The following is a 22,836-nucleotide window of genomic DNA, read 5'->3' as shown; positions in this document are numbered from 1 at the left end:
ACAGTTTGTTCCCACGAACTAGGAATCAATGAAATTTATTGTAAGGTTAGCGCGCTCCTGCTCACTGGAAATGATTTAAAACACGATTATTTCTACATATTTCCTCTTGTTCTTCTTTGTAGCTGTGTGAAAATTACAGATACAGTTTGTCTGCATGCAATATTGCAACAGTATATATTTTATATGCATAGCTTTCACTTTTACTACAGATCCATAACGGAACTTACGTAGTATGAATAAAGAAATTAATTAATTATTTGGCCTACTCGCTGTAAAGTGGGAGGGGGCTCACTCGCGCAGCAACCTCTCAATGACCTAATGACCTTGCTCTTGCGACATCCATCACTCAGCGCTATTTATTTATTTATTTATTTATTTATTTATTTATTTATTTATTCATACAAATTCCGACAGCATCATTATGGGCATATCCTATAGGGAAAACATACTAACAAGTACATCAGACACAAAGATTACACAGAATACACTGGAGATGCTTGGCATATAATACAAGATTATGACTATGCCGTAATGACACGTCTGAAGCAGCAGAAGCTTGATGTGGGCGAGTTGGTTTTGGATACTTGAAGAAAAGAGCGCTGCGAAGACGCGGGCTAAAAGAGGAACATGTACGACGGACAAGGCGCTACTTCCAACTAAATGTTTTTTGAAGAAACAAAGTAATCTCAGAAATCTCTGTTTCTTAAAAAAAAAAACATTTAGTTGGAAGTAGCGCCTTGCCCGTCGCACGTGTTCCTCTTTTAGTCCACGTCTTCGCAGCGCTCTTCAAGTACGTAATAACATAGTCAATGGAATATTTGCCTGAGGTGCAAAAATGTGCCCACAATAAAAAAAAAAAAAACGACGAAGGAGGCGCAGTAATAATTACTCCCGGTAAGCAGTTGTAATCACCTACACTACGGGGGGGGGGGGGGGGAGGGAGAGTGCATACTCCAACAAGTTGATGTGGTAGTTATACTCGGCGTATTTTCATAGCATGGTCCACGCTTGAGGAGTTGCAGGTATAGTATGTCTAACTATGTGTCCTTATCAATGACAATTGTCTTGTTTGTAACACATTGTAAAATAACAATAGCTCTAGGAACCTGCGTCCTTTCAGAGAGCAACGGCCAACCTGGTGTTTTCTATATAAGTGATAGGCTTCTTCAAAACTTTTAGTCACACGGGACAAAACGAGCTGCTCATTTCAATCTCGCCCTAGTGCAGCAACGTACACGATCACCGCAGAATCCCACGTGGTACTGCAGCCACGTCGCCAAAAGGTTTGTGTCCATCCGCGATCGTCTTTCAGTGTGTCATCACTCGGTGAACCCGGACCCGTACTTCGAGCTCTGCATCCAGGCTTCGTGCGGTTGCCACTCGGACTCCGGAGACTGTCTGTGTCCGGTGTTCTCGCACTACGCGCACGCATGCGCTTCCAAGGGTCACGTGATCGACTGGAGACCTCAGGTGCCCATCTGTGGTGAGTGGCCGCTAGCGTAGCCGGAAGTTCAACTCCGTCAGACGAGCGCAACGGATAGTTCTGGCGCGAAATAAGCACGCTAAGATAAAACAACAAGAAGCGATGGGGATGTATGCGCACCATCCTGTAGCTGGCAGGGCTTCCTTGCACCGCGTCAATTCTGAAGCATCCGCAAGAAATTATTTGTTCCTTATCAATTACTAGAAATTCGTGACAGAATAGAAATCCGAATATTACCTCTATAAAAGAGTTATTAATGTACATTGTGGCTTATTCGTAAATGGCCTTACAAAAGCCATGACTTGGCTCAGTGTGGCCTGTTGTACGGTTATAATTATCGTAGATGAGAACTGATCATTTATTGGTGAGTAGGTGCACTCGCCTGTATGATAACCTTTCTTTTTAAGTGGTGACGAATATGTACCGTTGGCCAGGTGTGTCACCACAACACTAGTATACACATAATAGGGACATGTTCTGAGGGTTTATTGTTGCTCTTTTTTCATCATATAATTGAGAATTACCTTTCGCGAGCACTTTACGTTCGTTACTTTTCTTCTTCAGAACAAAGGGCGCACGTTTACGAAAAAATATGTTCAACAATGCCTTTAGAAAACTGTCCTCCCCTTATGTGTTGTCTGTCGGCAGTTTCAGTATGAAAGCTTAGTTGTAACAACTCTCCCTGGTGGCTAAGCAGCTAAAGCGTTGCGCTGCTAAGCACGAGATCGCGGGATCGAATCCCTGCGGCCGCGGCCGCTTTTTGATCGGGGCGAAATGCAAAAACGCGCCCTGTACCCGTCCATTGGGTGCACGTCAAAGAGCCCCAGATGGATGCAACTATTCCGGAGTCCTTCACTACGGCGTGCCTCTTAATTAGGTCGTGAGTTTCGCATGGGAAACACCAGAATTCAAAGAAAAGCTTGGTTGCAACTATTTTTCTGCTGACAGCAACAACATGACGTGCCGCTTGGCCAGCGAACAAGGCAGCTTTGATTGCTTTCGAAATGCCAATTGTCTTTTTTTTTGCATAGCGGTACCCGTTACTCTCATTGCTTAGGTGCAGTAGTACTTTCAATTAGGAGCGCTACGGCAGTTGTGTACTTTCTTGGACTGGGCTAAATGACGAACCAAGCGTGGTCAAAAGTCAAATAGGCGATGTCATGTTCATGTTCGCATCGACGTTTCTTTTTCTTTTTTAATTCCAAGCGACCACTATACGTAGCTTTGAAACGACCACATGGTAACAGTCAACCTATTTATCTGGTGCTCAAAACTACCTATTACGCTACTTTATTTTACCACTTCCCCCAGCACTCAGTGGCGTTTAAGAGGAATATACCCATCACGGACGCCCCCGCCCCCGTGTCAACAGTAATCTTTCCCTTAAAATTTGACAGACTTGCATAACAAACATTGCAGGCAACATTGCATGACATGTTTCGGCTTCGAAATCACGTCCTTCGAATTTCTTTTCTTCTTCAATTTTCTGCCCTAATGGGTGCTGCTTTGTGATGGCTAACGTCCTAAAAAAATACAAGTTGAAAACTCGATTCCTGAAAAGCCAATAATAATAATAATATTTGGGGTTTTACGTGCCAAAACCACTTTCTGATTATGAGGCACGCCGTAGTGGAGGACTCCGGAAATTTTGACCACCTGGGGTTCTTTAACGTGCACCTAAATCTAAGCACACGGGTGTTTTCGCATTTCGCCCCCATCGAAATGCGGCCGCCGTGGCCGGGATTCGATCCCGCGACCTCGTGCTCATGAAAAGCCAATTTTCTAATCTTTGCCTAATCAGATGTACAATGAGTTGGAGGGCATTTTGCATTAAAATTTATGTTCGAGCGCTGTTGCTTTGAAAGATAAAAAGAAACTTGTAACCCTACGCAGTGTATTTGAAAGGAACAGTGACGGAACCGCTTTCATGTGTACCATAAGAATGCTCAAATTTTGTGGTATTTTCTTATTTATTGAAGCGATTATATAAGCTTACAAAAAAAATGAACGCCTCAAAACGTTTTCAGCATGTTCCTGCTTGGGATGAACATAAGCAGTAACATGTTGGACGCGCTACGTTTGAAACATGTTTGCACTCCGCCGCCTTTTCGCGCATTAAATGAACTGCTAGTTGCTTTTATGTTGTGCCTATACGCAGTGGCTTTCTCATTTATTCTAATAGCTGCAGTATGATGAAGTTGGGAGTACAAAGGTGGCGGGAACAAAAGCTTGCAGGGAATCATTGCCCATAATTAATGTTCGCAACGCACGAGGTGAAAGGATTGCTTTAGGAAGCGCATTGAAACTTGGTAATTAATGTAGAGGGTGGCGGCAGCATTCTGGAATGAAGCTCTGCTCTGGAAGGAAATAATCATGGATCTGAGCGTTCTGTCAAATGTTGTTTAGCTTCGAGAGAGCGCATCAATGCTACGAAATGGCAAAGGGCAAATAAATGCTGCTCTTGTGTTAGAAATGTGAGCAAATGTGTGCATTCCGACTGTCATATTTTCCATGTCCAACGCTCTGTGTCAATTCAGCAGTTTTAATACACACTTTATTCTTTGTGTTCGCCAAGTACGAGAAATATTCATTCTGCAGAGGAGTAAATATACAGACTGTTAGACTATATTATAGAATGAAATTTTCTATGCAAAGTGAAGTGTTGTGTGCACGTCTGAAAATTTAAATAATTTTTACTTTAAGAAATTAGACGAATGTTGGTTGGACGTCACCTTTTCTAGTATAAATTTAGCTCACCATAATAAAGCAACATAGGACAGATATTGATCTATGCAATGAACAAAAACTAACCAGATCTGAATAATAGTGGCAGCGTAATGATGCAATAACAGAAGAATATGCTGTTCTTGTCGCTTTATATAATATGGAGTCATATCAACAGTTGTCGTACAAACTTATATTTTTGTAGTTCATTAGACTGCGAAGTATGCAAGAAATAAGAGTACAGCTCAATTTAAATATCTCTACAAGGAAAATATTTATGATTGTTGGCCTATGAACGAATTTAAAAATAAGCTGTTCAATCACAACCACAAAAAAGAAGATTTGAAGCATTTGCAACACTCACAAAGAACATATATGAGAGCCACAATTCACCAAATTTGTATCTTGTCACCTCCTGTAACTTTTTTTCTCTAATTTTACCGATAGGGTACCTTGTCCTTCCTTCTCTAAGTTGTTCCGCAGCATCAATAGTGTAATGCGGGGCTTTCACATTAGCAGCTGGTGAAGTGTGAGACAAGTTCTGATAGTCTTAAGGACCACGATCCATTCTACCTTTTTTCAGCATATGAAGTGCGCCACTCTTCACATAGCTGAAATAACAGGGAACGACTGATACCGCGAACTTGAAAGTCGGAAAGCTAACATTGATGTGTTTGGTTGCCCTTCGCCAATTTGTACCATTTTAGCATTTTTTGCGAGGTTAAAAAACGTTTGACTGATGTACGACTGTTTCTTTCTAGCGCAGAGCTTGACTTGAGAATACTGCGGCCAGCCTTCGCATTAATTGCCAAATTTCAATGCACTTCCTCAAAGCAATCCTGTCACCCTGTGCTTTGCGAGCTGTGATTTGTGCGTTGATTGCCCGCAAATCTGTGGTTTCCCTCGCATGTGCACTGCGAATTTCAACACACTGCAGCTACTAGTATAAAGGAGTAAGCTACAGCGTATATATATATATATATATATATATATATATATATATATATATATATATATATATATATATATATATATATATATATATATATAGACGAGAAGAAAGGGGGTTAACCGAGGGACCCGATATTTATTAGTCATATAATGAGAAGCCAACAAACACTGACACCAAGTACAACATAGGGGAAATTGCATGTGCTTAATCAATGAAATAAAGTAATGATAAATTACAGGAAATTAAAGTGGATGAAAAAACAACTTGCCGCAGGTGGGAACCGAACCCACAACCTTCGCATGTCGCGTGCGATGCTCTACCAATTGAGCTACCGCGGCGGCGTTTCTCCATCCACTTTCTTGGCTATTTATGTGTACTAGTAGAACCCTGGGAGTGTTAGCCAGCGCCCCCACTCACAGACCTTGAGGGCGGACGTGGAACGTCTTTTTTGCCGCAGGCGTCACGAGAACATGATCTTTTCGGGTGAAGGCAACTGGTCAATAAACCCAAATATGCTACCTGAAGGCATCAATGTTGCCGGATTCGAGACCCTCGTTAGTAATAGACGAGAAGAAAGGGGGTTAACCGAGGGACCCGATATTTATTAGTCATATAATGAGAAGCCAACAAACACTGACTCCAAGTACAACATAGGGGAAATTGCATGTGCTTAATAAATGAAATAAAGTAATGATAAATTACAGGAAATTAAAGTGGATGAAAAAACAACTTGCCGCAGGTGGGAACCGAACCCACAACCTTCGCATGTCGCGTGCGATGCTCTACCAATTGAGCTACCGCGGCGGCGTTTCCCCATCCACTTTCTTGGGTATTTATGTGTACTAGTAGAACCCTGGGAGTGTTAGCCAGCGCCCCCACTCACAGACCTTGAGGGCGGCCGTGGAACGTCTTCGCGACATGCGAAGGTTGTGGGTTCGGTTCCCACCTGCGGCAAGTTGTTTTTTCATCCACTTTAATTTCCTGTAATTTATCATTAATTTATTTCATTTATTAAGCACATGCAATTTCCCCTATGTTGTACTTGGTGTCAGTGTTTGTTGGCTTCTCATTATATATATATATATATATATATATATATATATATAGATATATATATATATATATATATATATATATATATATATATATATATATATATATATATAGTCATATCATGAGAAGCGAACAAACACTGACACGAAGGACAACATAGGGAAATTACTTGCGCTTAATAAGTGGAATGAAAAAACGATAAGCTAATGGAAATTAAAGTGGATGAAAAAACAACTTGCCGCAGGTGCGAACCGAACCCACAACCTTCGCATTTCGCGTGCGATGCTCTAGCGATTGAGCTACCGCGGCACCATTTCCCCATCCACTTTTCTCGGGTATTTATGTGTACTAGTAGAACCCTGGGAGTGTTAGCCAGCGCCACCACTCACAGACCTAGGCGGCGGACGTGAGTGGTGAGTGGTGGCGCTGGCTAACACTCCCAGGGTTCTACTAGTACACATAAATACCCGAGAAAAGTGGATGGGGAAACTGGCCGCGGTAGCTCAATTGGTAGAGCATCGCACTCGAAATGCGAAGGTTGTGGGTTCGGTTCCCACCTGCGGCTAGTTGTTTTTTCACCCACTTTAATTGCCATTAGTTTATCGTTTTTTTCATTCCATTTATTAAGCACAAGTACTTTCCCCTATGTTGTCCTTGGTGTCAGTGTTTGTTCGCTTCTCATGAAATGACTAATAAAAATCGGGCCCCTCGGTTAACCCCTTTTCTTCTCGTTTATATATATATATATATATATATATATATATATATATATATATATATATATATATATATATATATATATATATATGTTGCAGCTTATGCCTGCCACAGATATATATATGTGCTGGACATGGATGTTTCCTGTTTGAACATGATGTTCACGTTAAAAACCTTACATAATTCGAGCATTGTTGTGTGTTAAACATGGAAGCCGTAGGGTCATCATGTGTTTCGCCGACACTGTATGGGGTTACGTGTTCTGATAAATCTTTTCAAAGAGACAGCGCTGGAACAAAACTATTTCTTCAAAATGTTCTCCAATAACTTCAACATCTAATTAGGCAAAAACCAAGGCAGGACTTGTATGAAAAAAAATGAAGTTTTGAGCTTGGCGTCATACCTTAAAGCCGTGAAAAAGATTACTGCGCCCGACAACGACCGCAAGCTATACACCAGCGATGATAAAATCCGTAGTTGAAAACTGTATGCTAATTCGTACCGCTTAATATGCACCAAAATATTTTACAGGAGAGTTTGGAAGTGATAACTATAAAACCTGATTGCATGCAGTCCTCGGATCGTCTGTTTTCGTGTCATCAAGCTTCCTTTGTTTTTCGTTTTTTGCTTTGTTCCTTCAAAAGGGACCCACGGGAGAAATTTTATTTGTCCCAATGTACTGTTCGCTCTTAAACCTTAGAATAAGAGTGCTAACAGCACTTAAGGGTGCAAATGATAAACGGTGCAGGGGGCTTAAGGGTGCAGGAAATAATAGCACTTAAGGGTGCAAAACTATTTTCTGCGCGCAAAGCGAGAGAACACAAATCGCCCGTTACTCGCGTTTCGTTCATATTCAGCAACCCGATCATACGGCGCGAACAGGAACTCCTACCCTGTCATCTGCGCTGACGCTGTCACTTTCGATGTGCTTGCAGGCGTCTACTGCGAGCAGGGCCAGACGTACCAAAGCTGCGCGCCCGTCTGCGACTCCAGCTGCGCGCTCATCGGGCGCAACGCGTCGTGCGGCGGACGCTGCGTCGAAGGCTGCGCCTGCGAGCCGGGCTTCAGCCTGGACCGCCGCGGCCGCTGCGTGCCCGTCAGCCAGTGCGGCTGCCTGTTCGCCGGCCACGAGTACCCCGCGGGGTTCAAGCAGCGTAGACACGGCCAGCACTGGTGCGTACAGTACTTCCCGCGTCGGCACACTTCTTCGTGCGTTCAAAGGGGACTACCACCACAAGTGGCGAGGAGTGCTAAAAAAATATGAGTGTGCCCCGTCAATGGAGCTTGACAATTGAACAGAAATTGACAACAGAAAAATTGAAGAGTTTTTGATGCCGGCACTACGCTGTGGTACTTTGACAGAGCAGTTGCTTTACTAAGTAGTACACATTATGGAAAATTCCTTAAGGGTATTTTATCGCGCCTATAACTCACTGCCTTACACACATAAACGCGGGTGCTTAGACGAGCTAATACAGCCACTCGAAACGGCGTCTTTTTTTATTTGCACACTTTCCTCCAGTGTGTCTTTTGCAGAAATGCACACTAAGTTTCATTTTTACTACGTCATTTCTTATTCTACCACTACACTAGTCGTTCGCGCGCCAGCCGGAATAATACTGAAGTACTTTCCGCGATGTTTATTAAAAAAACTAACGGTAAGAAAGAAAGAAAAGCTGTGCAGCCAGGCTCGAACTGTGGATCTACAGATTGCCGTTACCGTTACCTCTCCTCCACTCCATGTTTTTCTTTCTTACGTTGCATTTATTGCATCATGCATACGTTAGAAAAGTGTTAACGCGAGAAACGTGCAAAAAGCTAACCAACACATCTCATATTCATGGCCTAGAAATAACCCATAAATCATGCTATGCGCATGCATCGTGCGCCGCACAAGTACAAGTAGTTTTCAACTTCAAAATGTTGCAACAATAAAACAATTTGTCAAGAGGCGGTACCAGTCCATTTGAAACTCTGTTAAGTCACACATGTCCACGAAGTGACCAATCCTTTGAGCACACTCAAACTCTGTTAAGTCACACATCTCCACGAAGTGACCAATCATTTGAGCATACTCAAATTTTGACGCAATGATAGGTTCAGCGCTTAGGTTCAGCATGCGTGCCTTCCATAAGCTATGTAGTCCAATTAGGAAAACATATCAAATGGCACGTCTTCTTCGTGGGTGCGATCAAGTGTGGATTGCATGCTGATTCAAAATGAAGCCTGTCTTAAATGTTTTTTGAGGCCCATCTTAAAATAATATTGCATCTTTACGATTTATGATGCAGTGCTCTATAGTTTCCTGTACATCGCAAACTCGACAATTCACGGTAGATACAGAAAGGCCTCTTCGTGTAACAAAGTTTTCAGAGGTAGTATTTCACTGTGTAAATTAAAGAAAAATATTTTTGCAGATAATTTAACACCACATTGCCTTTTCTGTATCTCGTAGGGCGGCGTTTAAGTTGTTCCTGGATACTAAAATATTTTATATACTGCAGATACTTCATGATGTCCGGACTTACAGTCAGGTTTTCATAGAATATTCGCTCCTTTCGTGTGGTCTTCTACCTATGAGCCTATGAGGCGAGACGATATCTTTAGACCTGTATGTGCTGGTGTACATGGTCTGGTGCATCGATTAGTGCGACGGATTGTATGCCGTTTTTCATTTTTCGATATATTTCACACCCATTGCTAAAATATTCATACGACTTGCTCAATGCTATATCCAATGTGGTAGTTTCATCCCAATATTCTGAACGACCTTGTTTGTGGGGTTTTATGTATGGAGTATATTTCGCTGTGCAATTTCTCTTGGTTAGGTTAGGACACCCCTACGCAGTGTCGAGAAAACAACTGCATAAAGATTTGATGTCAATAATTTTTCCCCCACCCCTTCACCATTCTAAATTCTCCCGTCTGCCAGGGCGTAACGCACTTCAGCGAGTCCGCAAAATGACTTTGTTCTTACGTACGAAAACGTTTTTCTCTCCACCACTCCACCGACACGACCAGATGAATAATAAAGCACCTTAAGAGCGCAGTAGCGTCTCTAGCTGCTGTGATAGGCTGACGCCACGTGCTCCAGTGCTTCAATTTACGTATAATTCAGCATCGAGGTCAAACGCTTTAGGTGAAGCTGTGAAAGACAAGATGGAGAGGAAGGACGGCACAGTATTTCTCTCCGCTTTACGACCGCGGCGCGCCACCTCCGCAATAAATTCTACGCTCTTATCGCTAGAAGATTGCTTCGCATGTACCTGCAGATGTTGATTCCAACGGATACTGAATGAGGCTACGAAAGGCCCCGGCCCTATACCAGAAAGAACATAGGTCTTATGATTGGCTGATGCGCTATGATTTGCTGGCGATTGGCAGCAGATCTATATAAAACAACTGTGATCTCAGGCAACTCAAACGAAACGAGCGGTAAAAAGCTAAGGCAGGGTAGGAAATAAAATAAACAGCTATGTCTCTCCCTCTTCATCACTGAGTACGCCATGTACACGAAATAGGCATGTTGCCATCCATGCCTACGGCCACCACCTGATGTGCTCAAAAAATGACTTCACACAAACCGCTGGTAAATAGACACTCAGGTCTATTCATTTACTTTAAATGTTCAAGTGCCCGACTCCTCATAAATGATACAAGGAGTGTGTGACCCATAAAATACCCTTATGCCATCTCGAAATTAATGAAAGGGTGCACTAAGGGTGTTCTGCTAATAAATGTACCTATTTCTGAAACTCAAAGTGAGGCCGCAAAAAGGGTGTTCCGACATCCGCTCCACCCTACAGAGTGCAATTTTCCTTTCTGTGCAACTGATCAGTTTACTCCCAACTTAGGCGAATGTGTTTGGAGCAACATAGCGAGCGATAAGGACCTCTCTCAACATTGTAAAGATTACAGGGTTGATCGAAATAAACACAGAAGTTATCTACCCATCATATCACACGTCGAACTTTCTATCCGTAACGCCCTGTATCTGTCTCCTCCTAGGGAGAAACACGCACCTGAGAAGTCTGTAAGGCGCTGACAAAGAGTTTACACCAGTACGACGCCGCCTTCTATGGCGATGTTAAAAACAAGAAAAAGAAAGACAGTATACCTGTCGACTTTTCTGGCACTTGAAACATCGTAGTTATATGTCGCCTAGTCTAAGAGTCACGCAACACTTCCATTTTTTGCCCGCAGTGAGTGCCTGGGCGCCCAGTGGCAGTGCAGACCAGCGAGCGCCGACGAAGTGATCCTCGTGCCTCCGGCTGGAGAGTGTGGCGCAAACGAAGAGTACACCGAATGCCGTTCCAATTGCCCTGCCACCTGCGCTTCACTGCACAGCCCACCGGCTGCTGGAAGCTGCGCCGTCGACGTATGCCAAGCGGGATGCCAGTGAGCCTCCTTTCATTGTTCTTTTTTTGTACATCGACGCGTGAGCAATACATTCTTGTTTGCAGCCGATAGAGGCTTCTTTTTTTTTCTATTACGTGGTCCTTCAGATTGTTGGGCGAATTCAGAGTACTTGCAGTAGCCACGACGTGGAAATACTGTGTCGAGAATGTGAAAATGCTCGAAAAGTACGTAACCACAATATAACAACAAATATTTCATTATGCCACAACACTGGTGTGGCATATAAGTTCCGCGGAAATTTGTAAGGTGGAGGCAGTTACCTGAAAGAAGCAAATGGTATTTACCGCAGTGTAGCATGAAGCTACAAAAGAAACCGATGCGTCTTTGCCAGACACGAACCTGCGCAGCCAAAGAGTCGAGCGAGAATTCAGTCCAATGCAGGCCGTTTTCTTTTAACTCGTGACTTTTCTTTCTGAGGAACCCCCATGGATTTCCTTCGTAACTTCGTGCTGCAGTGAAGGCAGCACCGACGTTTCCCTTTTATGAAACAACGCCTATCACGTCACGTGCAGCGAGCACGTGCCGAGTGCGCAGAAAACAATTTGTCAAGAGGTCTTTTCTGCTCACTCTACTCATTTCGTATGCACTTCTTGCTATCACATTTATAGCCATTGTCTGGTACCACGTATCGCATAGACATTTCTTGAATATGCGTAAGGCCGTCCGAAGACGAACTATGGAGATTTTGTAAAACGTAGCTGGCTTTACTCTCTGCCATGAAGACCATGACAAGTACCCCCGAATGCGTAGCGACAGTAAATTGTTAAGAAATTTCGAAAATATTTCTTGTAACAGAGCTTTGGGTTTGACAACATGCCGTAAAGGGTATGGTATCACTTTCTAGTTAATACCAGCAAAATGTTCGCAAGAGCTTCCGAACGCATTCGCGATCATTCGTAAGAGATTAGAAACCCTCCATGGACTTCAACCCGTGACCGAGAAAAAACCATACACACGCATGTGTTTGGTTTGCATCAACTGGCTTGCTGACAGGTGCCTCCCTTTGGTGTGTTAGCATGTAAAAATGCGGTCTTAAATGATAGTATTAGTGTCACAATACTAAAAATTAAATTATGAGGTTTTGCATGCCAAAACTACTATATGATTATGAGGCACGCCGTAGTGGAGGACTCCGGAAATCTAGGCCACCTGGGGTTCTTTAACGTGCAGCTACGTTTAAATACGCGGGTGTTTTCGCATTTCGCCTTCATCGAAATGCGAGTGTCACCATATTGTGTCATTTATCATTATACGAATGTTACGTTATATCGTTACAGAATATGCTGGTCGGTAACAGCGAGCAACGTATCCTTCACAACAACGCATGCAGTTGTAAAGGCCATGCACCTAAAATTGTTCAGTGTTCTGGAAGCTGTTAACCGGCATTGGCCACATTAGAAGAGATAATGTATCTCCACGCCACAAGTGTATGCCGTCCAGTTTTACTGTTGGCAAGACGAATGAGATGTCGATCCGAACACTCGTAGTGATTATGGACTTCTGAAGCCTGTGTGAATGTGATTTAATAACTTAACGTAAAATAATAAAAGGACAACGTACCCGGTGCATGTTTGCTTTTATTGTTCTCGTGCACTGTAGTACTCTATTGAATGGTGCCAACACTTTAGCGTTGTTGTCAGGTATACCTTACCATTTTATTTTTTCGAACGTACAAACGGAATAGTTAAAGCGTCAAGATAATTATAATAAGGAAAGGCCGAGAGGTTAACCAAGGTCGCTCCCGGCTGGCTACCGTGCATGCAGGGAAACAGAAGAAGAGCGAATGTCGAAGTGTGTGTATTTAATACCATCTGATATGCACTTCGCAGCCAACACTTTCGTTGCCTTTTGATTGCATTGCCTAAGAAAATCGCACTTGCGCTTTTACCACGAAGCAGTCACAGTGCGTTGCATATCTAAAGAGAGCCGTAGCCCACATTTACTTTATAACACAGGACAGAGAGCTTCCCCCGGCGAAACACGTGTCGTGCACGTCGTGAAGCACGTTATTCGAGCGTGCGAAAGATTGAAATAAGAGTGTACGTAGACTCTGCCGTCTTGCCGGAAACATGCCTTAAGGGATGCACGCGTGACAAGACTGCTCTGACTGTCGTCGCTGCTTTTCGCTGCAGATGCCGAAAGGGCTTCGTCCGAGACGAGAGGACCGGATCCTGCGTTCCACCCACCTCGTGTCCCTGTCAGCACGGACTCCGAAGCTACGCCGACGGAGACAAAATTGACATCGAATGCAATCAGTGGTGCGTACACGCTAGCAGGCTCCCGAGCCCGTCGTCGGGAATCAGGGCTGAAGCGGCCGCGACGCCTGCAATAAAATCTCGCTCGCGCATTTATGAATGCTAATGAGGGCTGTCAACTTGCGCGAGGAAGGCATTTTGTTCTCACAGCTTTCGAAGGAGTTTGAAACTGCCACGTCGCTCGGACCGAAGGCAATGGGAGACTTCGGGGTAGCGTTACAGAATGGTGACAAAATCGTTAGCATAAAACGCTTAGTGGTGCTGACGCGTCCAGCAGGCCAAAACGAAAAATGTAGTAATAAAGAGAAACCAACAGTACGAGCGTAGTACACAAGACGCAGCTGGATGCCCGAGTGGTTTGGAGCCCAGATGGCTGTACGACGATGACGAAAAGATTGAATAAAAGAAAGTCATGAAACAAATATACAAACAAAATCTTAAGCTCCCAGAAATACAACATTATGGAAAGAAAAAGCAAACCACTCATTTCGGAAATTTCGCGGATCGTTTCCGATTAAGCTCGATATTTATGCTCGGAATTGATAAGTGTGACAGAAATGTGAGCGCAAAGGTTAAGAATTTCGACATTTAGTTGTTTTCACTAAACGGTGCTTTGACAACGTACAAATTATGCACAGCGCCATTATGACAAATGTGAATTCTAAATCTGCAGTAAAGGTTCCAGATTACAGGTAATGGCTAGCGTGACTTCTGGAACGTATCCTGTAGGACCGAGCCAAATGTTTGTGGTGTAGAGGACTAGAATACAACTACCCTATCGCACAATGAAGCAATTTACCACCTTTTGCATTAATATACATTATTTATAACACATAGTTCTAAAACTCTCTGTGACAGACCACGCCATTCCGTATCTTCAATTGAATTTCTTGAACAGCGGACACCCCATTATTAACAAAAGACGTGCTCACTCCTTCCGTTCTTAGCGCTTGCACAGCCTTTAAAGGAAATGGGCACGTTACGGCTGCGAAATAATGCAATAGGATTTCGGTGACAAATTTTCACAATTACGCGTGCGCGCAGGCGCAATGCAAAGACGTAGGCTCGCTCTCCACCTGCGGCAAGTTGTTTTTTCATCCACTTTAACTGCCATTAATTTATCGTTTCGTTAATTCAACTAGCAAGTACAAGTAATTTCCCCCGTGTTGTCCTCGGTGTCTTTGTTTGTTGGCTTCTCGTGATACGATTAATAAAAATCGGGCGCTTCGGTCATCCCCCTATCATCTCGTTCTCGTCCTGATATCTCGGCGCTTTTCTCGTGCAGCACGTGCGAGCGCGGCCGCTGGCTGTGCACGCAGCACGAGTGCGCCGGCACGTGCGCCCTGTGGGGCGACTCGCACGTGCGCACCTTCGACGGCGTGTCGTTCGACTTCCGCGGCACGTGCGACTACGTGCTGGCCAAGGGACGCCTCTCCGGCAACGAGAGCGTCAGCGTCGTCGTGCAGAACGTGCCCTGCGGAAGCAAGTCCTCTTGCGCCAAGACCGTCAGTGTCCTCGCTGGTGGGTCTCCTGTTTGGATATTATACCCTGTACTCGATATGCCACGATGTGCACGAGGTCCACTTAGTACCTCGTGCTCCCAACAATCAAATAAAAAAACCAAACAGGCAAGCAACATAAAAAGAAAGAGGGAAACACTGAAGGCGAAGAGCGAACTAACAAGACACAAGAAAACCAATAAATTTTTTAAATGTCTAAAATGGTTCATTAGAGCCTGTCCTATAGATCTCTAATTTCTTTGTGACTTCTCCTGGTGAAACTACTTAAAAGACTGCTAATGCACTACGATTAGAATCGAACTAATTTATAAATAAATTTTGAAGTAGAATCTCTTACATAATGTACACAAGTTTCACGAAGCTGTTGAGGACACCAGTGGTATGCGACGGCTGTCCGTGGTTCTAAACGACGGTCAGAGTGTGAAGGTGCCACAGACGAAGCAATATTTGGCAAAACCTCTCATTACTCCATTCTGTAAATATCTCAACATTCCTTCTATTGCTCGCACGTATGCCGCGGCTCATACATAGTGCTTTACGTCATAGAAGTGTACCGGACGGCCGGGAAGATAATAAAGTGGATAATAAGTCACTATCAGGCTATCGTTTCTTGAGACAGTCACAACCACTACGGGCAACTCTGAGACACTACATTTACGACTACCTGTACACTCTATGCATGCGTCGAGTTGCTTGCGTGTGGGAAGCAGGAGCGGGCTACGCGAGGAATTTACGCTCGTCGCACGACAGGCACGTATCATGCGAATTTTAGCGTTGTGCACTCAGCAGACAGCAGGGCACTCCGCGGAAAGCTCTCTAGTGATCTCGCATCAGCGAGAGCGCGCGAGTTCAGAAAGCAGTCGTATGTCCCACGAAAGCCGAGACCACGTTTGTTGAATTACTAACACACGGTTCTTCTAGTACTTAACTGTAGGGAATAAGCGCAGAAGGCATCAAACTTGAATTGAAGCTAAGGATGACGCTAAAGTATGAATGCAATATAAAAAGACATGCGTAATGTCAACAGATAGATGACAATTTGAGTTAGAGATCTTAGAGAGCAAACACTGATATAGTCTGTTCGTGCGGCTTTCCCTCAAAAGCAGTATCAGCGGGTTTGGACCGCAACAAATGTTTCTTTCCCTGCTGAACCTGCATTTTGTCTGGACACATGTATAAGTCTCCCTGCAGCATTTATACCCCATTCTATAGTTTAATCGTAAATATTTCTTTTCGTGAAGCTGCCAAAGTGTCTGTGTGGCCCTGAAACGGCCGCACAGCCGGCTTTAACATTAATGAAAACATGCGTGGCATACTTTCTCTTTATCTCGCCGACACCAGGTTCGGAGGAGCCCCTAGTGCTGACTGAGGGTCACCCGGTGCCGCCTGTTCGTGAGGAAAGCGGTCTCAGCATACGCACCATTGGCCTCTTTGTGGCCGTCTACGTGCGCGGCAGCTTGAGCGTCTACTGGGACAAGCACACTCGCATCTACGTTGTCGCTGGTCCGGCATGGGCAGGAAAGGTACGCAGTGAAATGAGTGCATTTGCATACTCGCCCCTAGTCCACGCATAGTTTGTGGGGCTCGCACACGACCAGTTGAAATGTACAGGCGGACTGCGCGTTAAGCAAAGTGAGCTTTAATCCAAACTCGACGCCGCCTAACTAGGCGCTGGTCCGAGGCTCTGAGGGATTACATAAAAATCGCAAACGAATATAGAGTCACAGTCAAGAAATGCCATTACTATTATGAATACCCTTCGGGCACAACTTTGGGCCACTTTGTGTAGCTTCGCTAACGAAATTGACCGCGGATATAAAAACATGCAAACAAGCGTTCGTCCTCCATGCACGCATGCCCGAGTGAGCGTGTTCCAAACAAAATTAAATTATGTGGTTTAACGTCCTGAAGATGCATATAGTGTGCTATGTGGGACTCCGTAGTGGAGACTCCAGATTAAATTAGGCCACTTAGGATAGTTTAGCGAGTACTTCGGGCACCGTATAGGTCCGTTCTTGCGTTCCGCCACGATAGGAATGCGGCGGCTGCGACGTGGGCGAAACTATAGCAACTTCGTTCTCGGCCGCGCCGCACAACATGCACTGAGCCATCACGGCATTTCAATAGTATACGCATCCACGTGTCTTGTTTCTTTCATAAGTTATCTTCTTTATAAATGGAAGTAAATTACCCCGAGTATTTCAGCATTGATTGACCACAACTGACCTCACTTCGATAACTTTGTCACCGCTGTGCCGCGGTGGCTCAGCAGTTATGACTCTCTGCTGCTGAACGTGAGCATTCCGACAGCTGGAAATGCAGAACAACAGGGGTGGCTTGCACGACGATTTGTTACCGAAAAGGATAAGGAACTTAAACACGCGTTCTTAAATTCCTTATTACTTTCGTTTTTAAATGTTCGTGCAAGCCGCCCTAGGTCTAGACGCACGGGTATCGGTATCCAAATTTACCCAGAGTCTTCCCCTACGGCGTGCCTAGAGCCTCTGTTCCTTCGTAATGTTGAGCACCATCATGAGATTTTCTTTGTCCGCGCATGGTGCTCGGAGCACTTTCGTGCTATCTTCCTTAATTCCCTCCTAGCCCATCTCTATGTTTCAGGAGAGAGTCCCTTACGTTTTGTTTGCTTACAAACAACGCTAAAGCTTTCTCTACAGGGCACCTCACTGCCTTAAAATACCCCAGTGCTTCAAAAACGTCACGACCAACATCTAGGCGTATTTCAGAAAAGGAGCTTCCAGCCTCGCATTCCTTTCCTTGAAACATCGCTTTCCCTTCGCAGCTGAGCGGCCTATGCGGTAACTTCAACGGCGACGGCACCGACGAGTTTCGCTCCCCGTCCGGTGGACCCGCACTTCCCCAGGCCGAAGAGTTTGTGGATGCATGGCGCCTGCACAGCTACTGCGCACCCACACTGCCCGCACAGCACGGATGCCTGCAGCGCCCCGACCGGCGAGATTGGGCAGCTTCCCGATGCGCAGCACTAAAGGAGCGACCCTTCCGCGAATGCCACAGCGAGGTGGACGTGCAGCCCTTCTACGACCGGTGAGCTCTGACGTCTTTCCTCCGCCGAATTCCGCAATCCCCATACTATAGGCCAGACCACGATCTTGTGGCGTGAGAGGGGCAAATCTGCACACTTATCTGATATTATGATTAGCAACGCGACAGGCACACCCTGGCTTAGAAGCGCAGCTGCTGCGAAAACGAAAAAAAAAGACAACTTGACAGTCACTTTAGCATACGACAAAGAGTCAAAGCGAAAGCCTGCGTGCTAAAGAGACATTCATTAATTTACTTTACAATTTCATTCGAATCCGTTCTTATATCGTATTACTTGTTTACTCCCAATAAAGGTCATGGCATTGAGTGCCCTTATTGACGCTACCTTAATTAATTGGGCCTGAGTTAGCTACGTCCTGAATAATACCAAAAATAATGAGTTCGACTCCCACCAAAGATCGAGGATGCGAGTCCTACCAAAAGTCTTGGGTTCTATTGCCTTAATTATCTATACCCTAATTAACTGTAGCTTAATTACTTCGCCTCAGCACCTATTGTCATGGGTTCGAGTGCCTTAATTAACCATAGCTTAATTAAAGTTGCCTTTATTGTTTTTTTTTGGTATGATGAGCTGCATTCGAGCGAGTTGTAGAAGAGGACGACGACGGACGTGCGAGAAGTGGCACGAGCGCGTGTACGCGCGAGGCGAGCTCACACGACTTTCCGTACCGCACGCCGCCTTTTCCAGACCATCGGGGGTATAAGCCACTTAAAGATTTCGCCTTTAAAAAAAAAGAAAAAAAAGACGGGCATAAGGGGGGCGTCTCCCGGCGTTGCTGTTTGCCGCGGTAACATACGTGTAACGTTTGTGACTTTCAAAATGCACGTAGATACATCGAAGAAGTTAACAGAAATTGGTTGAGCATTTTTCAGTATCCAATGCTCACGTTGTACAAGGAAATGCAAATAAGCTATTGCACCTTTTCTTATCTAAATGGCATGGTTTGCCAAATTAGCATACACATCCTTGACGCAGAACCTGGAGTAGTAGTACTGGATCGCACCTCTCTCTCCCTCTCGCAAGAGAACAGAATTTGTTGATACTCCGGCAAATTAAGTAGCAAAACAGTCTGCTCGTGGGAGAGCAACCGTTGTACCCGTTTTCTCCATTGCCTTCTCTTCCGCAACAACCGAACGTTAACAAGCTTAAGTAACATTTTATTTTACTTACTTTCAGCATCGAAGAGGCATTCAAAAAGAAAAATGCCGTCATATTTATCTTCCATAGTGCTCTGTTCATTCTTTGCACATTTTCGTGGTGCTGCTTTCTCCTTTTCAGTTGTGTGTCCGACACGTGCTCTTGCGACACGGGCGGCGACTGCGAGTGCCTCTGCACCGCCCTGTCCGCGTACGCCCACGAGTGCGCCCAGAGAGGAGTCCGCGTCCTCTGGCGGTCGCAAGAACTCTGCCGTGAGTACAGACGCTAGCGGCCAGAAAAACCGTACTTAACGTTTGTTACAGGAAGTTAAAGCACGAGACATGTCGCCTGTATGTCTCCATTCAATCACTCCGTTTTGGGTAACTTTTGGCAGAATCTGTACTAAGTCTCTAAAGACCGCGCTAAGCAGTTGAAATTAATATTGAAACTTTCCTAGAAAACATTAGCGCAAATATGTATAATAGAGAGATATTTAGATGAAACAATGGACGAACAACGTATTTTGGCGAAACTGAAATGTTGCCCTCAGGTGTTGTGGGTTGTATTCTTTAATCGAATAATATTGTTCATGTGGCGAAAGAATTGCACACACTGCAACGGAACACGTTTCTCGCGTACCGCCCTTAGCACCCGCACTACCCGAAACCGAAAAAGTACACAGCTTCCAAGACCAGATTTTTTTCCACGACAGTTTCATGGGCGCAGTTCTAATGCACTCACTATGGTCTTGAGCCTACCAGAGCATCTGCTCAAAAGCACTACAAACAGTGGCAACACGTTTGCTTTGCAAATCGCGCGCAACAGTTGCAGAGGGCTGGCTTTTGCGACAGCTTTAGGGTGTATGCGCTGACGTCATCGAGGCCACCAAACTGTTGTGCAGCCAGTCCGGTGAAAGGCTACCTTTCATCTCCATGCGCTTAAACCCAGCAGCACGATCCAAACTACGAAGAAAGAAAAAAAAGAAAAAGAAAATTGGCGTACGTGTTGTCGCGTGAATGCACAGTTTTTCTTCCCACTCGCTCCCAACAGCGGTTCAGTGCGAGACGTGCGACGAGTACTCGGCCTGCGTGAGCGGCTGCGAGCCTCCCAACTGCGCCCACCCGGCGTCCGAGACCGACTGCCCAGAGGCGGCGCCCGTGTGCCTGGAAGGCTGCACGCCGGCGCGTTGCCCGACGGGCGAGGTGCACCGCAACGCCACGGACCACCGCTGCGTGCCTTACGCCGACTGCGAGGCCCCGCCAGAGACCGGCTGCAACGTCGGCGGAGTCCTCTACAAGGAGGGACAGCGGGTGGCCACGCCCAACCCGTGCCAGTCGTGGTGCGTATCGGTGTGTGAATTAGGGGACCCAACATCCGCGGAGACGGGCATTCACCGAGCTATTTACACAGGGTCAATTTCTAGCTAAGAACCCCTTTGTGAAAGCTTGCTATTAGGCTAGTTGTTACGAAATATACAGAATAATAGCAGCGCTTACTAAATGGACGAACAAACGCGCTGTTTTCGTTCTAAAGCATTTCGTTCGTACTAAAGGCGACATAGTATGATGGTTCCCTCGGAGATACGTGAATAAAAGAATAACCTGAAGGCATTCATTCCATATTCAAACTACTCTGAGTGCTGGGATGTTAATGAGGCAGTTTCACCTAAAAATATTCGACTCTGTACGCAAGAAGTCACAAGAACAAGCTCTCCTGTCTCGTCCTTTAAGAGAGCTCTGAGCAGGTATAATGAACGGGTTCCATTCACCCTATTATATTCCTGTTTTCTTATTCGCCATTCATTGTCGGTCTAGACGGGCGACAACGTGCGAGGAGTGCCGTTCAGGCCACTGACGAAGTGTGAAAAGAAATAGCGTTGGAATAGAATCGTTACGTTATCCCGGCCCTTGACTGGTAGAGCTGTGGCATGGCGTCAGAGAATGAAACTTCCAACCTAACTAGAATCACTCGCGCATGGCGATTGCGTGCGGTATGCAAGGCTAGGTCCGCCGAAAACAACAACATTAACGAGTGGACGAGCCGATGCGATTGCCGCGGTGCAATTGACAGCAGTCGAATCAATGTACAAGGGGCGTGCGGTAGTGCTCGCTGGACAAACGATGATATGGCGCGTACAGGGAAGCCGTCCGTGCCTACACGCGATCTCTCACCTCATCGGCCGATAACAAATTGCGCTCACTCGACTACATTCACATATTCCGAAAGCGGACACTGTTCAACCAAGCTCTCAGTTGGTTCTTAATAACTGCCTAGTAGTCTCGTATTGGCTCTCTTACAGTGAAACTGTTAAAGGAAGTTCCGCAATGGTTTTCGCGCCGTGGCATGCGATTGCGTGGTCAGTATCGAAATGTAAATGCAATGCAATTTGTGTCAGAGCCCCGACTTAGCGTTGAAACGCAGCGATCAATGATAATAAAATAAACGCTACCATACGCATATGTCATTCGAACAGAGAACTTCAATGCAGGTTTTTCTGACCAGTAATCGGCAATTCATGCTTCTCACGACGCGGTGTGCCAGCTCCGTGTTGGAGGTCAGCTAGGAATTTGTAAGACTGCGGTGATGGAAGCCGACGCCGTGGCGCTGGAACGCAGCCTGTTTGGGAGCCTCCTGAAGCACAGTCAGCCACGACCACGATCGAACGCAACAGCAGCCGTTGCTGCATTCGAGCGAGGTCAGGAGCCAGCATACAATCCCCTAGTATACTTCCGAAAGGTGTGAAACATGGGTTACACAGCTCCGCTGTCTTTGTCACATTGGCATACATCTGTGAAGGAATCTTATCATTTGCAAGGCCAGCCCAATCGCCCGCATTTGACACGCAGAAGCAACAACGACGGGTAATAATGTGCAAGACTAAATGAAAGCACGATTTCATTCAAGCCCTCACCGAGCAAAGCAATATATTTATTTGCACATGTGCACATAAATATATTTTGCCCACATGCCTATACCTTCAGTCATTCAACTATTGTAGGAAACTTCATAAAATCCGTGTACAATGCTACTTTGTAATAGTGTAGTCATAAAATTACGACGTGCAAAAGCAGTTCCGCATACCAGCGAATAAATAACGCCTAAGTAGACATTCCCGCAGGCTGCGCGAAATAAACCCATGAAAATAGAGATTATTGAAACGGTGTTTACTTTTCGAGTAGTTCTATGCATAATACAGAAAAGGTAGCGCGAGTCTGCTTCTAGCTTCGAGGTTGTGGTGACATTGGGAAACTAGTCTGCGCGCACACAGAAGTGCACGGTTGATGAAATCCGTGTTTCAGATCAGTCCGAGCCAGACGCCCCAATGCAGTTGCGCCAGACAATATACACGTTTCAGAAGAAAATGAAAAACGTACACAGCGTCTTGTTAAATGTACCAACAAGCACAAAAGGATCTCAGAAAACCGAAAATCACAATGTGGTTCCCTTATACTGGTAGAGTCTGTAAATGCGAATGCTAAGCTGCGTTGTGAGGC

At 45.2% G+C, this 22,836-nt stretch overlaps 1 protein-coding gene and 1 non-coding gene across 2 annotated transcripts in view; both read left to right on the top strand.

Moving 5' to 3' along the window:
* The window catches only part of LOC139061451 (SCO-spondin-like), a 195,330-nt gene that overhangs the window by 37,872 nt on the left and 134,622 nt on the right, over positions 1–22,836 (top strand). The window contains exons 18-26 of the mRNA XM_070541441.1: positions 1,313–1,483; positions 7,865–8,102; positions 11,133–11,327; positions 13,481–13,606; positions 14,889–15,124; positions 16,465–16,646; positions 17,924–18,186; positions 19,484–19,614; positions 20,393–20,681. Of these exons, the coding sequence (XP_070397542.1) occupies positions 1,313–1,483; positions 7,865–8,102; positions 11,133–11,327; positions 13,481–13,606; positions 14,889–15,124; positions 16,465–16,646; positions 17,924–18,186; positions 19,484–19,614; positions 20,393–20,681 (1,831 nt within the window). The remainder of the gene's footprint in view (positions 1–1,312; positions 1,484–7,864; positions 8,103–11,132; positions 11,328–13,480; positions 13,607–14,888; positions 15,125–16,464; positions 16,647–17,923; positions 18,187–19,483; positions 19,615–20,392; positions 20,682–22,836) is intronic.
* On the top strand, positions 6,705–6,777 carry TRNAS-CGA (transfer RNA serine (anticodon CGA)). Its single transcript has one exon. It is a non-coding gene; the product is annotated as a tRNA-Ser (tRNA).

The sequence above is a fragment of the Dermacentor albipictus genome, chromosome 6 (genome assembly GCF_038994185.2).
Source record: "Dermacentor albipictus isolate Rhodes 1998 colony chromosome 6, USDA_Dalb.pri_finalv2, whole genome shotgun sequence".
NCBI lineage: Eukaryota > Metazoa > Arthropoda > Arachnida > Ixodida > Ixodidae > Dermacentor > Dermacentor albipictus.
This window is presented reverse-complemented; position numbering and strand designations above follow the sequence as displayed.